Source organism: Heterodontus francisci, chromosome 17 (assembly GCF_036365525.1).
Source record: "Heterodontus francisci isolate sHetFra1 chromosome 17, sHetFra1.hap1, whole genome shotgun sequence".
NCBI lineage: Eukaryota > Metazoa > Chordata > Chondrichthyes > Heterodontiformes > Heterodontidae > Heterodontus > Heterodontus francisci.
This window is the reverse complement of record NC_090387.1, coordinates 6,622,690-6,646,142: the sequence shown is the minus strand read 5'-3', so window position 1 is coordinate 6,646,142 and position 23,453 is coordinate 6,622,690. Positions and strand designations below refer to the sequence as shown.

The following is a 23,453-nucleotide window of genomic DNA, read 5'->3' as shown; positions in this document are numbered from 1 at the left end:
CAGGCTGGGGAACCACCAGATCCAGAGGATCCATACCCCGAAGACAGGGACGAGGGGATGAAAAGCCACAACCATGTCTGAAAACAATCCCACGGAGGCGTTTCCACGCCAACCTGATGGCCCTACCAGTTTAGGGCCTCTTTATTTGAGGACTTCGATGCAGATAACCGAGGGCATCTTCATGTTGATACACAATCGCACATGCCAGCATTCACCACTTAGAGAGTCATGGAGAGATACAGCACTGAAACAGGCCCTTCGGCCCACTGAGTCTGTGCCGACCATCAACTACCCATTTATACTAATCCTACATTAATTCCATATTCCCCACCACATCCCCACTTTCCCTTGGGGAAATTTACAATGGCCAATTTACCTATCAACCTGCAAGTCTTTGGCATGTGGGAGGAAACCGGAGCACCCGGCGGAAACCCACGCGGTCACAGGGAGAACTTGCAAACTCCACACAGGCAGTACCCAGAACTGAACCCGGGTCGCTGGAGCTGTGAGGCTGCGGTGCTAACCACTGCGCCACTGTGCCGCCCACTTTCAGTGGAGCTGCCAACCTGACATCACTGCGGGCCCTCTGATTGGGCCTCCAACCTCAGAAACTCACCTGTCGTCCTCAATAGGACAGCGAGCCCAGAGGTGACCAGTTAGGAGGCCACTTCCTGGAAGACTGTGCCACTGGAAGTGCTGTCGACACAGGCACACTCAGGACCCCACTTATGGGTGCGACATCGGGGTCCTGACGCCCACTGGAGAATCTAGCCCCCTACGTCTGTAATCTTTAATTCTGCAGGCCTCTGAGATCTCTGCGCTCCTTCAATTCTGACTTTTTGACCATCGCTCCACCATTGACGGCCAAGGTTTCTGCTGCCTGGGCCCGAAGCTCAGGAATTCTCTCCCTATACCTCTACTTCCACCTCCTCTCTCCACTTTTAAGACATTCCTTAAAACCTACATCTTTGACCAAACTTTTAGTCACCTGTCCTAATATCTCCTATCTGACTCAGTATATACATACATATGAACGTACCAATTAGGAGGCCTTCAAGTAGGCCACTCAGCCCCTTGAGCCTCCTCCGCCGTTCAATAAGTTCATGGCCGATCGGATTGTAACCCCAACTCCACATTCCCGCCTTCCACCAATAACATTTCACCCCTTTGTTTATCGAGAATCTATCTACCTCTGCCTTGCAAATATTCAAAGACTCTGCTTTCACTGCCTTTTGAGGAAGAGAATTCCAAAGACTCACGACCCTCTGAGAGAAAAAATTTCTCATCTCTGTCTTATATTAGCGACCCCTTATTTTTAAACAGTGACTCCTAGTTCTAAATGTTGTTTGAAAGTGCTCCTGTGACGTGCCCTTATGTTAAAGGAGCTATATGACTGCAAGCTGTTGTTGTTGTATTCACTGTTGTAATGTAGGAAACCCGATGGGTCAAATGGCCTCCTTCTGTGCTTTCTATGATTCACTATAGCTGGGTGGGGGTGCGGTGGTGGTGGTTTCTGCTTTGGAGCTTCTGACTTAGAGCTGGGACCATCAGGAATCTGTGTCAGGAAAATGTATAACGCTCAGCCCCATGCAAGACTGCCTCACGCAGGATTCTTAGAGACCGCAGGAGAGAGAGGAAACTTGTATCCCATTGCGACTAGGCGATGTTTGAACCCAGAGGTGCAATGGGCAATGTCCTCCTTCACTGACCCACTTGTCCCGTCCTTTTACAGGAAGGCTGAGGGAGATTCCATTTGCTCCCTGTACATGGTGAACTTCCCAACATGTCCTAAAAGACCAAATCCTGAACCCAACTCTGACCTCTCTGTCCACGGCCTCCTACACTGTTCAAATGAAGCTCGAGGAACATCACCTCCTTCAATTAGCCAGCTTGCAGCCTCAACATTCATCGAGTTCAGCAATTTCAGATCAGAACCTCTGCCCCCAATTTTTCAGACAGCAACTGTTGGTGATAATTCTGCTATTTCCCACTCACACCTCCTCTAGCCCCACCTTTTTGTTTCTTTACTCCCCCATTACCATCTCCTTTTGCCTTGCACCATCATCCCTTTTGTTATCTAATCTCTCCTGCCTTCCACCCTATCACAGACCTTCCCTTTCATTCTCCCCTCTGCTCACCACCCCCCCAACAACCCCTATTCCTGCCTCTTCCTGAAATACTATTACATCTCTAACTTCCCCCAGTTCTGATCAAAGGTCATCGACCTGAAACGTCAAACCTTTATAAAATACTGGTTAGGCTTCAGCTGCAGTACTGTGCACAATTCTGGGCATCACACTTTAGGAAGGGTGTCAAGGCTTTAGAGAGGGTGCAGAAGAGATTTACCAGAGGACATTTATCAGGGAAGAGTGAACTCAATTATGTAGAGAGACTGGAGAAGCTGGGGCTGTTCTAGAGCAGAGAAGGTTAGTGGAAGTGTTCAAAATGATGATGCGTTTTGATAGGGTAAATGTTTCACCAGAGGATGCAGATATAACATGACATGAGGAAAAAGATTACGCTGGGAGTTGTTGTGATCTGGAACGCGCTGCCGGAAAGAGCGGTGGAGACAGATTCAATAGTAACTTTCAAAAGAGAATTGGATAAATACTTAGAGTCATACAGCACTGAAACAGGCCCTTCGGCCCACCGAGTCTGTGCTGACCAACAACCACCCATTTATACTAATCCTACATTAATCCCACATTCCCTACCACATCCCCACCTTCCCTCAATTCCCCTACCACCTACCTACACTAGGGGTAATTTACAATGGCCAATTTACCTATCAACCTGCAAGCCTTTGGCTGTGGGAGGAAACCAGAGCACCCGGAGGAAACCCACGTGGTCACAGGGAGAACTTGCAAACTCTGCACAGACAGTACCCAGAATCGAACCTGGGTCGCTGGAGCTTTGAGGCTGCAGTGCTAACCACTGCACCACTGTGTCACCCCTTAAAGTGGAAAAAATTACAAGGCTATGGGGAGAGCAGGGGGAGTGGGACTAATTGGATAGCTCTCTTAGAGAGCCAGCACAGATACGATGGGCCAAATGGCCTCCTTCTGTACTGTATGATTCCAAATCCATTTCTCTCGCCACTGATGCTGCCTGACTTGTTGCATGCCTGCAGTTTTCAATTTTTATTTCAGGCTTCCAGCATCTGCAGTATTTTGCTTTCACTAGAAATACAGAATCTCCCCAAACAATCTATGGCCTTGCGAAAAAAAAATTGCGACTGAGGAAACTCTGATACATGAATGTTGACCCAGGTTGCTTGGTTACCTTGGCTGGGTTTGGGAGTCTGCTGTCAGTTACCCTGTGATCCTGACTGGAACAAGAACGGATGCAGTAACCTGGATGAGCTGATAGCTGCATTAATCGCACTGTCAAGTTGTGAGGAGCCAGGATAAATATTAGACACTGTGATCTACAAAAGGCGTTTCTGAACCATCACGTCATTGTGAGCACAACACAGCAGGGTTTCTATGGAGACACAAGGCAGTCTACTTTATCACCATTCATGTTACTGAAATTTTAACACACTTTTCTGACAAGTGATCTATTTTAAGTGTGCTATCTTTGCTCACTGAGGTAAGGGATGCTGGTAAGGAAAATGGACACATCTGGAATCCAAACAGCAAATGCTGAAAATGCACAGTAGATCAGACAGCTGCTGAAAAGTGGTGGTGGGTGGGGGTGGCGTGGGTAGTGGTGGAGGGGGGGGTGCAGAATGACCATTTGGCTGTAAACATTTCTTGAACTTGTAATCCAAGGTCTCCTACCCGAAACACTAGTCCGTCTTTGTTTTGCTCAGAGGTTGACTGATCTGCTGTGTAGTTCCAGCAATTTCCGTTTGGATTTTAGAGTGTGTTAGTTTAGGGGCGTGGAATAGGTCCATGTCCTAGGAATTCCTAAGGATTAAATTGGAACCTCAAAAGTAATAATCTCTGGATTATTACCTGAGCCATGTGCAATTTGGCATAGGGCAAATAAGATTAGAGAAATTAATGCGTGGCTCAAAGACTGGTGTGGTAGAAGTGGGTTCTGGTTTGTGGGCACTGGCACCAGTACTGGGGAAAGTGGGGGCTGTACTGTTGGGACAGTCTACACCTGAAACGTGCTGGGGCCGGTGTTCTAGTGAATCACATAACTAGGGAAGCGGTTTTAAACTGAATAGTGGGGGCAAGGGATCAAATTTGGGAAGATATGGTAAATTAAGGAGTAGAGACAAGGCAAGAGAGAAAGGGAAATGATAAACAAACTGTGACAGGAATGGACAGAGTGTACAAATCTAAGAGTAAATCAACAGATAATGCCAGAGGTTACAAAAATAATAAAAAGACAAAACTAAAGGCTCTGTATCTGACTGCACGTAAGATTCAAAACAAAACAGATGAACTGAGAGTGCAAACAGAAATAAATAAGTACGATCTGATAGCCATTACAGAGACATGGCTACAGGACGACATAGATTGGGACCTGAATATTGAAGGGCATTTAGGAAGGGCAGGAAGCTCGGAAAAGGTGGAGGGGTAGCTCTGTTAATTAATGATGGTATTAGTGCAATAGAGAGGGATGACCTTTCAGGAGACCAGGATGTAGAAGTAGTTTAGATAGAGATAAGAAATCAGAAAGGCAAGAAGTCACTTGTGGGAGTAGGGTACAGGCCACCTAACAGTAACCGCACTGCAGGACGGGTATAAAGGAAGAAATAATGGCAGCTTGTCAGAAAGGTACAATGATATTATGGGGGATTTTAACTTACATATAGACTGGAAAAATCAGATGGGCAGAGGTAGCTTAGATGAGGAGTACATAGAATGTTTTCAGGATAATTTCTTGGAACAATATTTTCTGGAGCCAACCAGACAGCAGGCTATACTAGATCTGGAATTGTGCAACGAGATAGGATTAATTGATGACCTCATAGTTAAAGTGCCCCTAGGTAGCAGCGATCATAATTTTACATTTGGCTTGAGGGAGAGAAGAGTGGGTCCAAGACCAGTATTTTAAACTTAAATAAGGGCAATTATGAGGGCATGGAAGCAGAGCTAGCTAAAGTGAACTGGCAAATCAGGTTAAGGGATAGGTCAATAGAGATACAGTGGCAGACATTTAAGGGGATATTTCAGAATACACAGAATAGATACATTTTAACAAAAAATAAAAATTCCAAGGGTGGAACCTGCCATCCATGGTTAACTAAAACAATTAAAGATAGTATCAAACTTAAAGAAAAAGCATATAATTGCGCAAACATAGAAACATAGAAAATAGGAGCGGGAGTAGGCCATTCGGCCCTTCAGGCCTGCTCCACCATTCAAAAAAGATGGTCTAATTCAGTACCCTGTTCCCGCATTCTATCCATTTCCCTTGATCCCTTTGGCCATAAGAAATATGTCTAACTCCTTCTTGAATATATTTAATGACTTGGTCTCCACTACCTTCAGTGGTAGAGAATTCCACAGGTTCACCACCCTCTGAGTGAAGAAATTTCTCCTCATCTCAGTTCTAAATGGCATACCTTGTATCCTGAGACTGTGACACCTGGTTCTGGACTCCCCAGCCATCGGGAATATCCTCCCTGCATCTAGCCTGTCTAGTCCTGTTAGAATTTTATAGGTTTCTATGAGATCCCCTCTCATTCGTCTAAACTCGAGTGAATATAGGCCTAGTCGACCCAATCTCTCCTCATACGTCAATCCTGCCACCCCAGGAATCAAAGAAATCTTATTTGCACTCCCTCCATGGCAAGAACATCCTTCCTCAGATAAGGAGACCAAAACTGCACACAATACTCCAGATGTGGTCTCACCAAGGCCCTGTATAACTGCAGTAAGACATCCTGGCTCCTGTACTCAAATCCTCTTGCAAAGAAGGCCAACATACGATTCACCTTCCTAACTGCTTGCTGCACCTGAATGCTTGCTTTCAGCGACTGGTGTACAAGGACACCCAAGTCTCGTTGCACCTCCCCCTTTCCCAATCTATCACTATTCAGATAATAATCTGCCTTTCTGTTTTTACAACCAAAGTGGATAACCTCACATTTATCCACGTTATACTGCATCTGCCATACATTTGCCCACTCACCCAACTTGTCCAAATCACATTGGAGCCTCTTTGCATCCTCCTCACAGCTCACATCCCCCCCAGCTTTGTGGATGGAGGGGAGAGAGGTCAGAAGATTGGTCAGAATATAAAAATCAGCAAAGAATGACGAAAAAATTGTTTAAGGAAGGTAAAATTAGACTACGAGAGAAAGCTAGCTAGAAATATAAAGACAGATAGTGAGAGTTTCTATAGATATTTAAAAAAGAAAAGAATTACCAAAGTGAGTGTTGGTCCTATAGAAAGTGAGTCTGGGGAATTAATAATGGATAATAAGGAGATGGCAGATGAATTGAACAGATATTTTGCATCGGTCTTCACTATTGAGGATTCAAGTAACATCCCAGAATTAGCTGTAAGTCAGGAAATGGAAGGGAGGGAGGAACTCAAGAAAATTACAATCACTAGGGAAGTGGTACTGAACAAATTGTTGGAGCTGCGGGCTGACAAGTCCCCGGGTTCTGATGGACTTCATCCTAGGGTGTTAAAAGAAGTGGCTAGTGAGATAAAAGCAAAATACTGCGGATGCTGGAAATCTGAAATAAAAACAAGAAATGCTGGAACCACTCAGCAGGTCTGGCAGCATCTGTGGAAAGAGAAGCAGAGTTAACGTTTCGGGTCAGTGACCCTTCTTCGGAACTGACAAATATTAGAAATGTCACAGGTTATAAGCAAGTGAGGTGGGCTTGGGGCAAGAGATAACAAAGGAGAAGGTGTAGATTGGACAAGGTCACATAGCTGACCAAAAGGTCATGGAGCAAAGGCAAACAATATGTTAATGGTGTGTTGAAAGACAAAGTATTAGTACAGATAAGGTGTTAACGGACTGAATATTGAACAGCAGCAAGTGCAAACATGAAAAAAAACAATGGGTAAGCAAACTGAACAAACTAAGATGAAATGAAATAAATGCAAAAAAAAACGATTGTAAAAAATGTAAAAAAGAAAAAAAGAAAAAATAACTAAAAATGAAAGTAAAATGGGGACCCATCATGCTCTGAAATTATTGAACTCAATGTTCAGTCTGTCAGGCGGTAGTGTGCCTAATCGGTAAATGAGATGCTGTTCCTCAAGCTTGCGTTGATGTTCACTGGAACACTGCAGCAATCCCAGGACAGAGATGTGAGCATGAAAGCAGGGGGGAGTGTTGAAATGGCAAGCAACCGGAAGCTCAGGGTCCTGCTTGCGGACTGAGTGGAGGTGTTCCGCAATGCGGTCACCCAGTCTGCGCTTGGTCTCCCCAATGTAGAGGAGACCACACTGTGAGCAGCAAATACAGTATACTACATTGAAAGAAGTACAAGTAAATCGCTGCTTCACCTGAAAGGAGTGTTTGGGGCCTGGGATAGAGAGGAGGTAAATGGGCAGGTATTACACCTCCTGCGATTGCAGGGGAAGGTGCCACGGGACGGGGATGAGGTGGTGGGGGTAATGGAGGAGTGGACCAGGGTGTCGCGGAGGGAACAATCCCTTCGGAATGCTGACAGGGGGAGGGGAAGATGCGTTTGGTAGTGGCATCACGCTGGAGGTGGCGGAAATGGTGGAGGATGATCCTTTGGATATAGAGGCTGATGGGGTGGAAAGTGAGGACAAGGGGAACCCTGTCATGGTTCTGGGAGGGAGGGGAAGGGTTGAGGGCTGAGGTGTGGGAAATAGGCTGGACACGGTTGAGGGCCCTGTCAACAACAGTGCGGGGGGAATCCTCGGTTGAGGAAAAAGGAGGTCATATCAGAAGCTAGTGAGATAGTTGGTGCGTTAGTTTTAATTTTTCAAAATTCTTTAGATTCGAGGAAGCTTCCATTGGATTGGAAAATAGCGAATGCAACTCCTTTATTCAAAAAGGGAGGGAGACAGAAAGCAGGAAACTACATGCCAGTTAGCTTAACATCTGTCTTAGAGAAAACGTTAGAGGCTATTATTAAAGATATTATAGCAGGGCATTTAGAAAAATTGAAGGTAATCAGGCAGAGTCAACATGGTTTTGTGAAAGGGCAATCATGTTTAACCAATTTATTGGAGTTCTTTGAGGGAGTAACATGTGCTGTGGATAAAGGGGAACCGGTGGATGTATTGCACTTAGATTTCCAGAAGGCATTTGATAAGGTGCCACATCAAAAGTTATTGCAGAAAATAAAAGCTCATGGTGTCGGGGGTAACATATTGGCATAGGTAGAAGATTGGCTAGCTAACAGGAAACAGAGAGTAGGCATAAATGGGTCATTTTCTGGTTGACAAAGATGTAACGAGTGGTGTGCCACAGGGATCTGTGCTGGAGTCTCAACTTTTTACAATTTATATAAATGACTTGGATGAAGGGATATATGGTTGCTAAGTTTGCTGATGACACAAAGATAGATAGGAACTTAACTTGTGAAGAGGACATAAGGGGGCTACAAACGGATATAGATAGGTTAAGTGAGTGGGCAAAGACCTGGCAAATGGAGTATAATGTGGGAAAATGTAAAATTGTCCACTTTGGCAGGAAGAATAAAGAAGAAGCATATTATCTAAATGATGAGAGATTGCAGAGCTCTGAGATGCAGAGGGATCTGGACGTCCTAGTGCATGAATCGCAAAAGGTCAGTATGCAGGTTCAGCACGTAATTTGGAAAGCTAATCGAATGTTATCATTTATTGCAAGGGGAATTGAATACAAAAGTAGGGAGGTCATGCTTCAGCTATACAGGGCATTGGTGAGACCACATCTGGAGTACTGTGTACAGTACTGGTCTCCTTATTTAAGGAAGGATGTAAATGTGTTGGAAGCAATTCAAAGAAGGTTTACAAGACTAATATCTGGAATGGGCGGGTTGTCTTATGAGGAAAGATTATACAGGCTAGGCTTGTATCTGCTGGAATTTAGAAGAGTAAGAGGTGACTTGATTGAAACATATAAGATCCTGAGGGGTCTTGACAGGGTGGATGTGGAAAGGATGTTTCCCCTTGTGGGAGAATCTAGAACCAGGGGTCACTGTTTAAAAATAAGTGGTTGCCCATTTAAGACAGGGATGAGAAGAAATTCTTTCTCAGAGGGTCGTGAGTCTTTGCAATTCTTTTCCTCAAAAGGCGGTGGAAGCAGAGTCTTTGAATATTTTTAAGGCAGAGGTGGATAGATTCTTGATAAGCAAGTGGCTTCTTTCTGCACTGTAAACTTTCTATGATTCTATTCTATTCTAAGGGGGCGGAAGGTTATTGGGGGGTAGGTGGAAATGTGGAGTAATCAGTTCAGCCATGAACTTATTGAATGGCGGAGCAGGCTCGAAAGGCTGAGTGGCCGACTCCTGCTCCTAATTCATATGTTCGTATGCATGTTCGTAAGCTTTGCTCCCTCGGTGCCGCACTGAGGTGTCAGCCGGGTTTGTGGGCTCGAGTGCCTGGAGAGGGTCTTCAACCCATGGTAGGTGTTACCAACCCTCCAGGATTGCCCTGGAGTTTCCAGGAATTAAAGATAAATCACCAGGGCGCTGCCGTGAGCAACCCCCGGGGAAGAAATGACAGGGGCGTTAATAAAAAAAATTGTGTGTTCTTTTAATTTCTTTGTGGAATTTTGTTTATTAGTTTTAAAATACTGAACATGGGGAATCAAGGCTGTTGACAGACAATCAAAGATCCTCTCCATGTAAATTCACTTTACAATTAGCAGTGGAAAGACAGAGCACTACGAGGATGGACGTGTCGGGCAACCAATGGTGGGAGCATGGCGGCGGACTGGTTGGAGGCAGTAGGTCATGTGATGAAACCGCCACGAATACGTTCAACTAGAATGGGTGACCCCCTAACCCATGACCTTCTGACTCAGAGGCGAGAGTGCTCCAGAGCGGCTGAGACACAATTGGCATTAGCGACTGTCACCTTCTTGTATCTCGCACACTTTGTCCCTAAAGATTCTGCGAGGAACCTGTTTCAGTGAGGGCAGGTAGAACTGCCTCACGTAGCACCATCATGATGGCACCACACCTACATGACACAGTCACACAGACTTCAATAGAAATCCTTTCGACTGTTTGATGAAGTAGACTGAACTCCTTTAATACCATAGAATCACACAGCACTGCCCTTTCAGGCAGTGAATTCCAGATCATAACAATTCACTGCGTAAAAAAAACTCTCCTCATCTCTGTCCCAGTTCTTTTGCCAATGACCTTAAAACTGTCCTCTGGTTAACCACCCTCCTGCCAGTGCAATTTCTCCTCATTTACTCTCTCAAAGGTCTTCATAATTTTGAACATCTCTATTAAATCTCCCTTTAACCTTCTCTTCTCTAATCCAGCTTCGCAAGTCAGTTCATGTTAATTCAGGTCCTTCTCTACAAACTGTTTATTTAACTGTTATGGACGTGCTTCTATCATTAACATTTTTTGAGGACTTGTGTTTAAAAGATTGCGAGTAGATGCTGGACTTGTTTTTTTAAAGGGTCACTGGAAGGACATTTGGGACTTTGTGTAAAAACAAACACTTATTGGAAGAGACAGTGAAGTTAAATAAACATAAGGAGCCTTGCTGGCTATTGGAGTTGTTTATAGAGAAGTCACATGTCTAGGTTTATGGTGGTCTGGAGTTTTGGGCTTTCTAACTTGGGGCGTGGACTGTTTGAATGTTCAGTTGGGATTGCAGCCTGCTGAGAGAAGCAGCCAACTCACCCTTTTCCACCTCTTTGAGAAACCCTGAGAATCCAGAGTGATAGCTGAAACCCCTGATGCAATGATTCTCTAGAAATGCCTGCCAGAGTAATCCTCGACGTCACCTGAAAAGAACTGCTCCACAATGACCCCAGTGACAGATGTCTATGTGTACCTGGATGCCAGACTAAAGGGCCATCCAAAACATTCCATATATTATCTTTTTTCTTCAAGAATTAACAAGTATTTGGCCAAAGTTTTTTGTCTTTTTTGTGAAGTTGATCACTGCAGAGAAAGCTTCTTTATTTTTTCGTTAACCTGTGTGTGTTGGGTTATTTTAGAAGGGTATATATTTATGCTTCCATATTTCAAACTGTGTGTTAAAGCTTTGCATCTTTATTGAATAAGTCTTGTTTTATAATAAATTAATAATTTTGCTGTTTATTAAAGAAACCTGGTTGGTGGATTTTATTCTGAAATAAAAATAGAGTATACAATTGACCATATCGGTAACTGGGTAAAACATTTAAATATATGTTGTGCCCAGTGCAGAAGTGGAACTAGAGTGGCACAGTGGTTAGCACCGCCGCCTCACAGCTCGAGTGACCCGGGTTCGATTCTCGGTACTGCCTGTGCGGAGTTTGCAAGTTCTCCCTATGACCACACGGGTTTCCGCCGGGTGCTCTGGTTTCCTCCCACAACCAAAGACTTGCAGGTTGATAGGTGAATAGGCCATTGTAAATTGCCCCTAGTGTAGGTAGGTGGTAGGGGAATTCAGGGAAGGTGGGGATGTGAGAGGGTAATGGGATTAATGTAGGATTAGTATAAATGGGTGGTTGATGGTTGGCACAGACTTGGTGGGCTGAAGGACCTGTTTCAGTGCTGTATCTCTAAACAAATAAAAAATTAGAGAAAGACAGTGTATTCCTCCCACCTCAGTTATTAGCACAGTAACAGGCTATTCAACTCACCCTACTTCATTTCACTTCATCAGTATATCCTTCTATTCCTTTCTTCCACATGTGTTTATCTACTTTCCCCTTAAATACGTCTATACTATTCACCTCAACTACTCCCTGTGATATTAAGTTGCACCAATCTCTGGGTAAAGAAGTTTCTCCTGAATTCCCTGCTGGATTTATTAGTGATGATCTTATATTTAGGTTATATTTATATTAGGTCGCCTCTCAGTCTTCTCTTTCTCGACAAAACAGCCCTGGCCTGTTCAGCCTCTCATTATAGTTATAACCTCTCAGTTCTGGAACCATCCTTGTAAATCTGTTCTGCCGCTTCTCCAGTGCCTCGATCTCCTCTGTATCCTTTTTGGTAACATGGAGACCAGAGCTGTGCACAGTGCTACAAGTCAAACCAATAAAGTACATCTCTGACAGGGCTCGGGTTGCCAAATCTAGTTGGATGTATTTGTTGAGGTTTCATCACATGATCTCCTGCCTCCAACCATGCAGCCCTCACATTCCTGTCTTTGGTCACCCAGCATGTCAATCACCATGGCACCCACCCTCCCTCAACCAATTGGGATGTGAACAGATTCTTCATTACCGATTGGCTGATTCTGGGCTGTCAATCAAACAGCCCATTCTCTCTATTTCTGCTATTATAACTAATAAACAAACAGGGTTCAAAGACTCTGACAACAAATACACAATATTTTATTTAATATCATTCTTTTTCTCCTATTTTTATCTTGCAGCAGTGTCCTGGTGATGTATCTTCAATTGCTGGAGATTCCAGGGCAATCCTGGGGAATTGGCAATCCCAGGCAGGAGTGATCGATTAGACTCAGTGGCGAGCAAGTATCACTCCTGCAGGAGGATGAACTATCCCCCCAACAGGGTTAACCAGAGATCTGACAGAGAATCAAGGTGACGTGAATCATCAACCCATGGGCTCAATCTCTCTCTCTGCAGGAGGAGCAGTAATCAATAGTTTGTGAACACAGCACACCAAGAGCTGACAAACAGTTCTCTCAAACAACTGGCAGCTTTATGATAAAAGTAAAATACTGCAGATGCTGGAAATCTGAAATAAAAACAAAAATTGCTGGAAATACTCAGCAGGTCTGGCAGCATCTGTGGAGAGAGAAGCAGAGTTAACGTTTCAGGTCAGTGACCTTTCATCAGAACTGGCAAAGGTTAGAAATGTAATAGATTTTAAGCAAATAAAGTGGGGGTGGGGCAAAAGATAACAAAAGGGAAGATGTTGATAGGACAGAGGGTCACAGAGAATAAGTGACCAGAAGGTCGTGGAGCAAAGACAAACGGTATGTTAATGGTGTGCTGAAAGACAAAGCGTGAGTGCAGAGAGGGTGTTAAATGACAGAATAATGAACAGCCCTGGCCAAAAGCACAAACATTAAAAAAAAAGTGGGCAGGCACATGGTAAAAAATGAATGATGAAACAAACTAAAATAAAATAAAAAGAAAAAAGAAAAATAAAAATAAAAAAGGGGTTGTCCAGTCATGCTGTGAAATTATTGAACTCAATGTTCAGTCCGGCAGGCTGTAGTGTGCCTAATCGGTAAATGAGGTGCTGTTCCTCGAGCTTGCGATGATGTTCATTGGAACACTGCCGCAAGCCCAGGACAGAGATGTGAGCATGAAAGCAGGGGGGAGTGTTGAAATGGCAACAGATCTGCTCCTCCTGCACTATGTGGGAAATCAGGGACGCTTCCAGTGTGCAGGAAGTGTATCCAGCTGCAGCTACTGGCTACCCACATTATGGAGCTGGAGCTGCAGGTGGATTCACTGCGGAGCATCCGCGATGCTGAGGACATCATAGATAGCACGTTTAGCGAGGTGGTCACACCATAGGTAATGGCTGCACAGGCAGAAAAGAGATGGGTGACCACCAGGCAGAGTAGTAGCTGCAGGCAGGTAGTGCAGGAGTCCCCTGTGGCCATCCCCCTCTCAAACGCTTTGGATACTGTTGGGGGGGGGACGACCTCCAGGGGAAAGCAGCAACAGCCAAGTTTGTGGCACCACGGATGGCTCTGCTGCACAGCAGGGGAGGAAAAGGAGTGGGAGAGTTATAGTGATAGGGGATTCTATCGTAAGGGGTGCAGATAGGCGTTTCTGTGGCTGCAAACGAGACTCCAGGATGGTATGTTGCCTCCCCGGTGCTAGGGTCAAGGATGTCTTGGAGTGGCTGCAGGACATTCTGAAGGAAGAGGGTGAACAGTCAGAGGTCATGGTATATATTGGTACCAACGACATAAGTAAAAAAAGGGATGAGGTCCTGCAACAAAAATTTAGGGAGCTAGGTAGCAGATTAAAAAGCAGGACCTCAAAGGTTGTAATCTCCGGATTACTCCCAGTGCCACGTATTAGTGAGTATAGGAATAGGAGGATAGAGCAGATGAATGCGTGGCTGAGGAGATGGTGCAGGAGGGAGGGCTTTAGTTTCCTGGATCACTGGGTCTGTTTCTGTCAAAGGTGGGACCTGCACAAGTTGGACGGGTTGCACCTGAACCGGAATGGGACCAATATCCTTGCTGGGAGGTTTGCAAGTGCTGTGGGTGGGGGGGGGGGGGGGGGGGTTAAACTAATTTGGCAGGGGAATGGGATACAGAGTGGAGGTACAGTAGGGGGGTGATACTCAGTCAAATATAGAAGAGAAACTGAGTCAGTCTGGAAAGCAGACCTGTTAAGGCACAAGGGAAAATTGCAAGGCTGGATTGCATCTATTTTAATGCAAGGAGTCTTACTAGTAAGGCAGATGAATTGAGGGTGTTGATGAGTACATGGGATTATGATATTATTGCTATCACTGAGACATGGTTGAGGGAGGGGCAGGACTGGCAGCTCAATATTCCAGGGCATAGAATCTTCAGGCATGACAGGGGAGAGGATAAAAGAGGAGGTGGCATTGCACTGTTGATCAAGGAGTCAATTACTGCAGTAAGGAGGGATGATATCTTCGAAGGTTCTTCAAATGAGGCCATATGGGTAGAACTTAAAAACAAAAAGGGGGCAATCACTTGGCTGGGAGTGTACTACAGGCCTCCAAACAGTCAAGGAGAGATAGAGGAGCAGATATGCAGGCAAATTTCAGAGAGGTGTAAAAATAATAGGGTAATAATAGTAGGGGATTTCAACTTCCCTAATATTAACTGGGATAGTCTTAGTGTAATAGGCTTAATGGGGGCGGAATTCTTAAAATGCATACAGGAGAGCTTTTTGAGCCAGTATGTAGAAAGTCCTACATGAGAAGGGGCAGTACTGGACCTAATCTTAGGGAATGAAGCCGGACAAGTGGTAGAAGTGTCAGTGGGGGAGCATTTCGGGGATAGTGACCATAACTCTGTAAGATTTAAGGTAGTTATGGAAAAGGACATAGATGGGCCAGAAATAAAGGTACGGAATTGGAGGAAGGCCGATTTCAATTTGATAAAACAGGATCTGGCCAAATTGGACTGGGAGCAGCTACTTGTAGGAAAGTTTACATCAGACCAGTGGGAGTCATTCAAAGAGGAAATAGTGAGGGTTCAAAGCCAACATGTACCCGTAAAGGTGAAGGGTAGGACCAACAAGTCCAGCGAACCCTGGATGTCAAGGGATATAGAGGAGTAGATCAAGAAAGAAAAGGAGGCTTATGGCAGATTCGGATGGCTGAAAACAGCGGAGGCACAAGAGGAGTATAGGAAGTGTAGGGGGTACTTAAAAAGTAATTAGGAGAGCCAAGAGGGGACGTGAAAAAACACTGGCGGGCAAGATAAAGGAAAATCCCAAGGCGTTTTATAAGTATATTAAGGGCAAGAGGATAACCAGGGAAAAAGTGGGACCCATTAGGGATGAAAGTGGCAATCTGTGTGTGGATCCGGAGGACATAGGTGAGGTTTTAAATGATTACTTTTCATCTGTGTTCACTATGGAGAAGGACGATGTAGGTGTAGAGATCAGGGAGGGGGATTGTGATATACTTGAACATATTAGCATTGAAAGGGAGGAAGTATTCGCTGTTTTAATGGGCTTAAAAGTTGATAAATCCCCAGGCCCAGATGAGATGTATCCCAGGCTGTTATGTGAGGCAAGGGAGGAGATTGCAGGGGCTCTGACACAAATTTTCAAATCCTCTCTGGCCACAGGAGAGTTACCAGAGGACTGGAGGACAGCGAATGTGGTACCATTATTCAAGAAGGGTAGTAGGGATAAACCAGGTTATTACAGGCCGGTGAGTCTAACATCAGTGGTTGGGAAAATACTGGAAAAAAGTCTGAGGGACAGGAATAATCTCCACTTGGTGAAGCAGGGATTAATCAGGGATGGTCAGCATGGCTTTGTCAGGGGGAGATCGAGTCTAACTAGCTTGATTGAATTTTTCGAGGTGGTGACTAGATGTGTAGATGAGGGTAAAGCAGTTGATGTAGTCTACATGCACTTCAGTAAGGCTTTTGATAAGGTCCCACATGGGAGATTGGTTAAGAAAGTAAAGGCTCATGGGATCCAATTTGGCAAATTGGATTCAAAATTGGCTGAGTGGCAGGAGGCAGAGTGTGATGGTCGAGGGTTTTTTTTGCGAGTGGAAGCCTGTGACCGGTGGTATAGCACAAGGATCGGTGCTGGGACCCTTGCTGTTTGTAGTGTACATTAATGATTTAGACGTGAATATAGGAGGTATGATCAGTGAGTTTGCAGATGACATGAAAATTGGTGGAGTTGTAAATAGTGAGGAGGAAAGCCTTAGATTACAGGACAATGTAGATGGGCTGGTAAGATGGGCGGAGCAGTGGCAAATGGAATTTAATCCTGAGAAGTGTGAGGTGATGCATTTTGGGAGGACTAACAAGGCAAGGGAATATACAATGGATGGTAGGACCCTAGGAAGTACAGAAGGTCAGAGGGACCTTGGTGTACTTGTCCATAGATCCTTGAAGGTAGATAAGATGGTTAGGAAGGCATATGAGATACTTGCCTTTATTAGCCGAGGCATAGAATATAAGAGCAGGGAGGTTATGATGGAGCTGTATGAAACGCTAGTTAGGCCACAGCTGGAGTACTGTGTACAGTTCTGGGCACCACATTATAGGAAGGATGTGATTGCATTGGGGAGGGTGCAGAGGAGATTCATCAGGATGTTGCCTGGGCTGGAGCATTTCAGCTATGAAGAGAGACTGAAAAGACGAGGGTTGCTTTCCTTAGAACAGAGAAGGCTGAGGGGGGAACTGATTGAGGTATACAAAATTATGAGGGGCATAGATAGGTTAGATAGGAAGAAACTTTTTTCCTTGGCGGAGGGGTCAATAACCAGGGAGCATAGATTTAAGATAAGGGACAGGAGGTTTAGAGGGGATTTGAGGAAAAACCTTTACACCCAGAGGTTGGTTGGAATCTGGAATACACTGCTTGAAGAGGTGGTAGAGGCAGGAACCCTCACAACATTTAAGAAGTATTTAGATGAGCACTTGAAACGCCATAGCATACAAAGCTATGGGCAAGCGACAGGGAGCTCGGGGTCATATTTTCGGACTGGCAGCTTTATGAGTTTGAACATCGGATAAACAGCAGGAATGTGAACCATCAGCTGCCTGAATAGTCTGCGGTTGCTTCGACTGTTTTGGATGATGCAGTGTAGTGATCAGACAAACACCTTCAGAAACAATGAGAGAGGAAGGAGCTCCTGTTAACTGTATCTGGGCTTCCGATTCACATTGAGCTGTAAAGGGATAAAACCTCAATCTATTACAGCATTATTGTTACACTTTGCTTTACATTGACTTCATCATTGCTCACCAACCTTGTCTCACAGGCTGAGTCACCTCTACAGTCTGGCCCTAACTAGCTGCTTATTTCTTACTGCATTTACTGATATTCGTGGCAAATGTCTGAATTCTTCGATTCAAAATGATTGAACAAAAGCAAACAACAAGAGAGAGAGGGAGAGACAGGAGTGATAGGTTGACCATAGAAAGAAAGAGAGGAGCGTTGGTGAGCTGGAGATGAGACAGACAGAGACAAGAGGAGAGAATAAAAAGATAGACTAAATAGACAAAGTAAGACTTGGAGAGGCAGTGACAAAAAAGGAGTAGCATGAGAGAAAGACTCAGAAAGACAGAAGGAGAAAGAAAAGAGAGTAAGACAGAGGGTAAAATTCTTGTCTGCTAAATTTAACAAGTAAAAAATGATATTTCACCATTTTATAATCATCTGTTTCCTTGTTAAAATTAAGATAGAAGAATTTCATTTGAAGAGAAATGAGATATTGACATATAGTGAGAAATAGAAACAAAATAGAGAAAAAAAGCTGAGACTCATTGAACGGCAGAAGCGGCTCGAAGGGCTGAATGGCCTCCTCCTGTTCCTATGTCCCTATCACAGAGGTAAGAATCGACGAACAGAGAGTGAAACAGAGACAGTAAGATAAAGATAAACTAACAGAAAAGGAGAGAGAGAGAAAGGGACAGAAACCAATAAAAAAAAACAAAATAACACAATCAGAGAGCTAGAAACAGGAAGGAGGAGCTGCAATAACAGAGAGAGGTCTTGGCGAGGACGTTTGGACAGGGGTAGTGTAAGACTGCTGCTGAGCCGCCTCAAACATCTCGAGCGGACACTGCCCGATATCTTCAGCGATGCCTCCCAGCGCCCAGCAGTCGATACATACCTCTGGAAATCTGTCAATGCTTGGCTCTGACTTTAGTTTCCTTACCTCCATCTTCCACCATCACCTCCACAAGATGACTGCCTCCTGCTGGGTCTCGATCCAAGAGAGTCACCTCCCCAGATTCTGAGCCAACTGAGAGCCACCACATTGTCTCATTTCCCAGGCGAAATCTGCTGAACACAAGAAGTATCTTGTTAGAGAGTTTGACATTATAGATGCTGACAGGGTGTTTCTCCCGGCTGGAATGCCAAGAACATAGTCACAGGATAAGGGATCAGTCATTAAGGACTGAGATGAGGAGAAATTTGTTCACACAAAGGGTTGTGAAGCTTTGGAAATCTCTACGTCAGAGAGCTGTGGATGCTCAGTCGTTGAGCGGGTGGGAAAGTGGAGTTGAGGCAGAAGATCAGCTATGATCGTATTGAATGATGGAGCACGTTGAGGGGCCGAATGGTCTACTCCTGCCTCCTGCTCCGATTCCTCATGTTCTTATATTGAGTATCTTGAAGACTGAGATCTGGAGATGTGGGGACACTAAGAGAATTGTTACAACCAGGTGAGAAAGGGGTCTAGGGTTCCCTCTTAACCTTCACCTGGTCTTACTGTAACAGGGTTTAATTTTAAACACACTGTGTTTTTAGCTCCCCCTTGTTCACCGCTTTTTAATTATAAGGCAAAGAAACCAGCACAAACAGGTTTTCTTAGGTTTAAAGAAGAAAAGCTGAAATTTATTAAACTTAAACTCTAATTCGGTTAATGCTATGAATACACAACACGCCCACGGTAGCTGCATACACAACACACACATGCAAATAGAGACAGAAAAGAGCATAAGAAAGAATAAAGTGGAAACGTTTGAGGCAATATCTGAAGAGTTTTTGTTACGGTTCTTCGAGATCACTGTAGGGTCCTTGATTGTAGGTAGATCTTGCTTTTCGTTGGGGCCCAGTACACTTATTAAACCTTGTTCGCTGTAGGATACTTTTCTCTCTTGTGGTTCATGTGTCTTCAATGGATTCAGAGGCTTCTGAGAAAGAGATGGGAGCAGCCAGGAGAGAGATCTTCCCACTCCAGGAGCAAACAGTCTTTCTGTCTTCAAACTCTCTGTGGCCAGTTCAAAGGAAAACCCAGGAACAGCCAGTTAGTCATGTGACCAGCTGGTCTAACCAGTCCTGGCCCTTGTGAATTGTATTCTCCTTAGCAGGTGCTGGAATTTGCTCCCTCACCCTCCATGTCTGTTAGTACGTAAAAATTGTTTTTCAGCCACGGCTGATCTGTTTAACAAGTCATTTCCTCACTCCAACAATGGTTAAAAATCAATGTTCATGACAAAATTGATGTTCCTCATTCTTGGCAGGTGGGGGCCTAGCCTGACAGAATGAAGAGATATAAGGATCAGAAGGAAAGTGGAGTTGATGTAGAAATTCAGCCATTATCTTATTGAATGATGGAACACCTTCCAAACCCGTGACTTCTACCAACTAGAAGGACAAGGGCAGCAAATAGATGGGAACACCACCACCTGCAAGTTCCCCTCCAAGTCACACACCATCCTGACTTGGAACTATATCGCCGTTTCTTCACTGTTGCTGGGTCAAAATCCTGGAACTCCCTTCCTAACAGCACTGTGGGTGTACCTACCTCACATGGACTGCAGCGGTTCAAGAAGGCAGCTCACCACCACCTTCTCAAGGGAAATTAGGGATGGGCAATAAATGCTGGCCTGGCCAGCGACGCCCACATCCCCTGAAACGAATAAAAATAAATGCAGACTGGAGAGACCTTCCTGTTCCCATTTCTTATGCTCTTCTGTTAGGCTCACAAAGGTCGAATGGCCGTTTCCGTCAGTGCTTCATATTATGGATTTGATCTGAGGAGAAGCATCCAGGGTGTGAGTGTGTGCATGGGATCCCTCACTTTAATAGCTTCCACTGGTGGGATGGGGTCCTAAACAAGGGGGCATAACTTTCAAATTAGACCTCAGCTCAGGGGTGATGTCAGGAAACACTTCTTCACACAAATCTAGGCTGACACTCCAGTGCAGTATTGAGGGAACGCAGTGCTGTTGGAGGTGCCGTCTTTCAGAGGCAACATAAACTGAAGCCCTACCTGTTCTCTCAGCTCATGGAAAGATCGCATGGCACTATTTTAAAGAAGAGCAGGGGAGTTCTCCCCTCAATCAATGTTACAGAAACAGATTATCAGCTCAATATCACATTACTGTTTGTGGGATCTTGCTGTGCCCAAATTTGCTGACACGTTTCCTTCCTTCAGTACAACAGTGACTACACTTCAAAAGTAGTTCATTGGCTGTAAAGTGCTTTGGGATGTCCTGTGGTCATGAACAGCGCTATAGAAACACAGGTCTTTCTTTCTTTCTTTCAAAGGGTGGTGGAAATCTGGAACTCTCCTAAAAAGCTGCTGAGACTGGGTGAAAGTTTCAGGACAGTGATCAATAGATTTTTGTTAGTCAAGGATATTAAGCATTACGGAACCAAGGCGGATAGATGGAGTAAAGATGCATGTCAGCCATGATCTAATTGAATGGCAGAACATACTTGAGGGGCTGAATGGCCTCCTCCTGTTGCTAAGTTGTAGTTGTTGAGTTGGTTGCATTGTCTAACATGTCCTTACCTAACAGGAGCTGGCGATGTGTCAGGGTCGTGTCCCTCCACCGTCAGTAACACGCTGCCGGACTGGGCGTCCCTGGGAACCGTCACCTCGTAATTGCTCTGAGAAAGTATTGGAGCTTCATTGATGTCTCCCACCAGGATGGAGATGGTCGCCGTGGAGCTCGGGCCATACTCAGACCCAACCAGCTCAGCCTCATTTCTGGCAGAGATGACCAGCCTGTACTCACTCGCTGTCTCATAGTCAAGAGCCTAAGAGCACAGATTGTACATTGTCATCTCACACAATACCCCCACTCTCTAAAACCCATCACCATGCTGTTTATTGCTCTGGTCAATTCCTATTTTTTAATGGAGCTTTTTGATTCTTGATGTGAGGAATGTGCATAGGGGAACACAACCCTTTCAGTGACAGCGAGAGAGATGAATATACGCATGGAGATAGAGAAAGAGAGATTGACACATCGAAAGAGTTAGAGTTAATGATGGGAAGAGATTTAGACAGACAGAGAGATAGAGACAGATGGAGAGCAGCAGAGAGGTGGAGGGAGACAGAGATGGTGAGAGATGGAGAGATGAAGAGATGGTGAGAGACAGAGAGATGGTGAGAGACAGAGAGATGGTGAAAGACAGAGAGATGGTGAAAGACAGAGAGATGGTGAGAGACTGGGAGAAAGAAGAAAAGAGACTGAGAGAAGCAGTGACCAAAATAAAGATGGGAAGAAGCAGAAAGAGAGAGAGAGTGAAGGATGGAGAGATACAGGTATATTGAGAAGAGAGTATAGAAATGGAAAGAGACACAAAGGCAGATTGAGAGTGATGGAGACAGAGTGGGAAGCAGAGACAGAGACATGGTGGAAAGAGACACGAGGACACTGAAAGATAGAAAGAGAGATGGAGATAGGGAAAAGATAGATACATGAAGGAGAAACAGCCAAGGATGGTGAAAAGAGGAGAGTGATGGAGATAGAGTGGGAGACAGAGTGAGAGAGACATGAAGGAAGACAGAGACAGCAAACAGAGATGGAGGGAGATTGAGAAAGTCAGATAGATATAAATGAAGCAACAAACTTACTGAAATAGAGAGATAGAGAATGAGATGGGATTCTTGAGATACCTTGTGTAGGAGAAGGTTCCCAACACTGCTTTGTCCTTCTTGGAGAATTCCAAATATTTGCTCTTCATTCCCAGACTCAAACGTGTAGATAACAAACCAGCTCTTTGTCAAGGGATAATCAGCATCTGTCACATTGATTGTGGTTATAAGATGCCCAATGTCAGTATTCTCAGCTATGCTGATTGGACCGTACTGCATCACAGTAAGAGGGAAAAATCAATGGAAAGTTAACAGAACGGTCAAGGTAGCAATCTTCAACCAATCCCATTACAACGGTTAATAAAGACAGGTGTAATTGGCCCTCAGTGGTCAAATGAGGCAGGGGGAAAACTCCCATTCTCAATCAAATATTTATCCAGCTCCTTTTTGAAAAGGGTTAATGCCCTCAGTATCAACAAGAGATTTTTCTATTCACTGAAGACTCTGTCGGAGTGCTTTATTCTGGTCCCATTAGTTTTATGTTCAAGTTCACTACTTAATTCTGTCAGTGAGATCCAAACTATTGTGTTTGCAACAACATTATCCATTCCCCTTAAAGTTTTGAAGACCCTGGATTGTATCCACTCAAAGTTGCACATTTAGAAACAAAACTGATTAATCTCTGTGCTTTAAATCTTAGAATCATTCCCAGCCTGACCCCAATCTAATCAGTTGTGGCTCAGTGGTCCCACTCTCACCTCTGAGTCAGCAGGTCATGGATTCACAATCCCACTTCAGAGACTTGAGCACATAATCCAGGCTGACGCCCCTAGTACTGAGGGAGTGCTGCACTGCTGGTGGTGCCATCTTTCAGATGAGATCTTAAACTGAGGCCTTAACCCGCCCCCTCAGGTGGACGTAAAGGATCCCATGTTATTTTGAAGAAGAGTAGCAGAGAACATAGAGGACATCCAGATAGAGAGAATCTCCTGTTTCCGGGGTTAGGTGGAGCCTTCACCTAGTCTAGGTTCCCCTGCCCCCTTCCCTCCCACTAGACTCTCCCAAAACTGACTCCCCCAATCTTACCTAGAAGCTGGATTGTGGGGTGGGGAATAATGAGGGGGTGACAGTCAATGGACACCCAATCTGTACCAGCTATCAGCCACTCCACAAACTCATCCCACCTATTCCAGGCCAGAGTTAAAATATCCCAGGTCTGATACCTAGGCCAGTGAGTATATTCCACACAGATTAGATACTCTCTGGGTGTTTGACAGTGTAGAGGGAGCTTTACTCTGTATCTAACCCCGTGCTGTACCTGTCCTGGGAGTTTTTGATGGGGACAGTGTAGAGGGAGCTTTACTCTGTATCTAACCCCGTGCTGTACCTGTCCTGGGAGTGTTTGATGGGGACAGTGTAGAGGGAGCTTTACTCTGT

At 44.7% G+C, this 23,453-nt stretch overlaps 1 protein-coding gene across 3 annotated transcripts in view; it reads right to left on the bottom strand.

The window, feature by feature from the left end:
• Window positions 1-23,453, bottom strand: part of cdh16 (cadherin 16, KSP-cadherin) — an 84,706-nt gene that overhangs the window by 11,210 nt on the left and 50,043 nt on the right. For 2 of the 3 annotated variants that reach the window (XM_068049056.1, XM_068049058.1), the window contains exons 12-14: window positions 22,098-22,289; window positions 20,985-21,232; window positions 18,396-18,523 (exon numbers count right to left, since the gene is read on the bottom strand). In XM_068049056.1, coding sequence (XP_067905157.1) covers window positions 18,396-18,523; window positions 20,985-21,232; window positions 22,098-22,289 — 568 coding nt within the window. The remainder of the gene's footprint in view (window positions 1-18,395; window positions 18,524-20,984; window positions 21,233-22,097; window positions 22,290-23,453) is intronic. The other variant, XM_068049057.1, reaches the window with a different exon arrangement.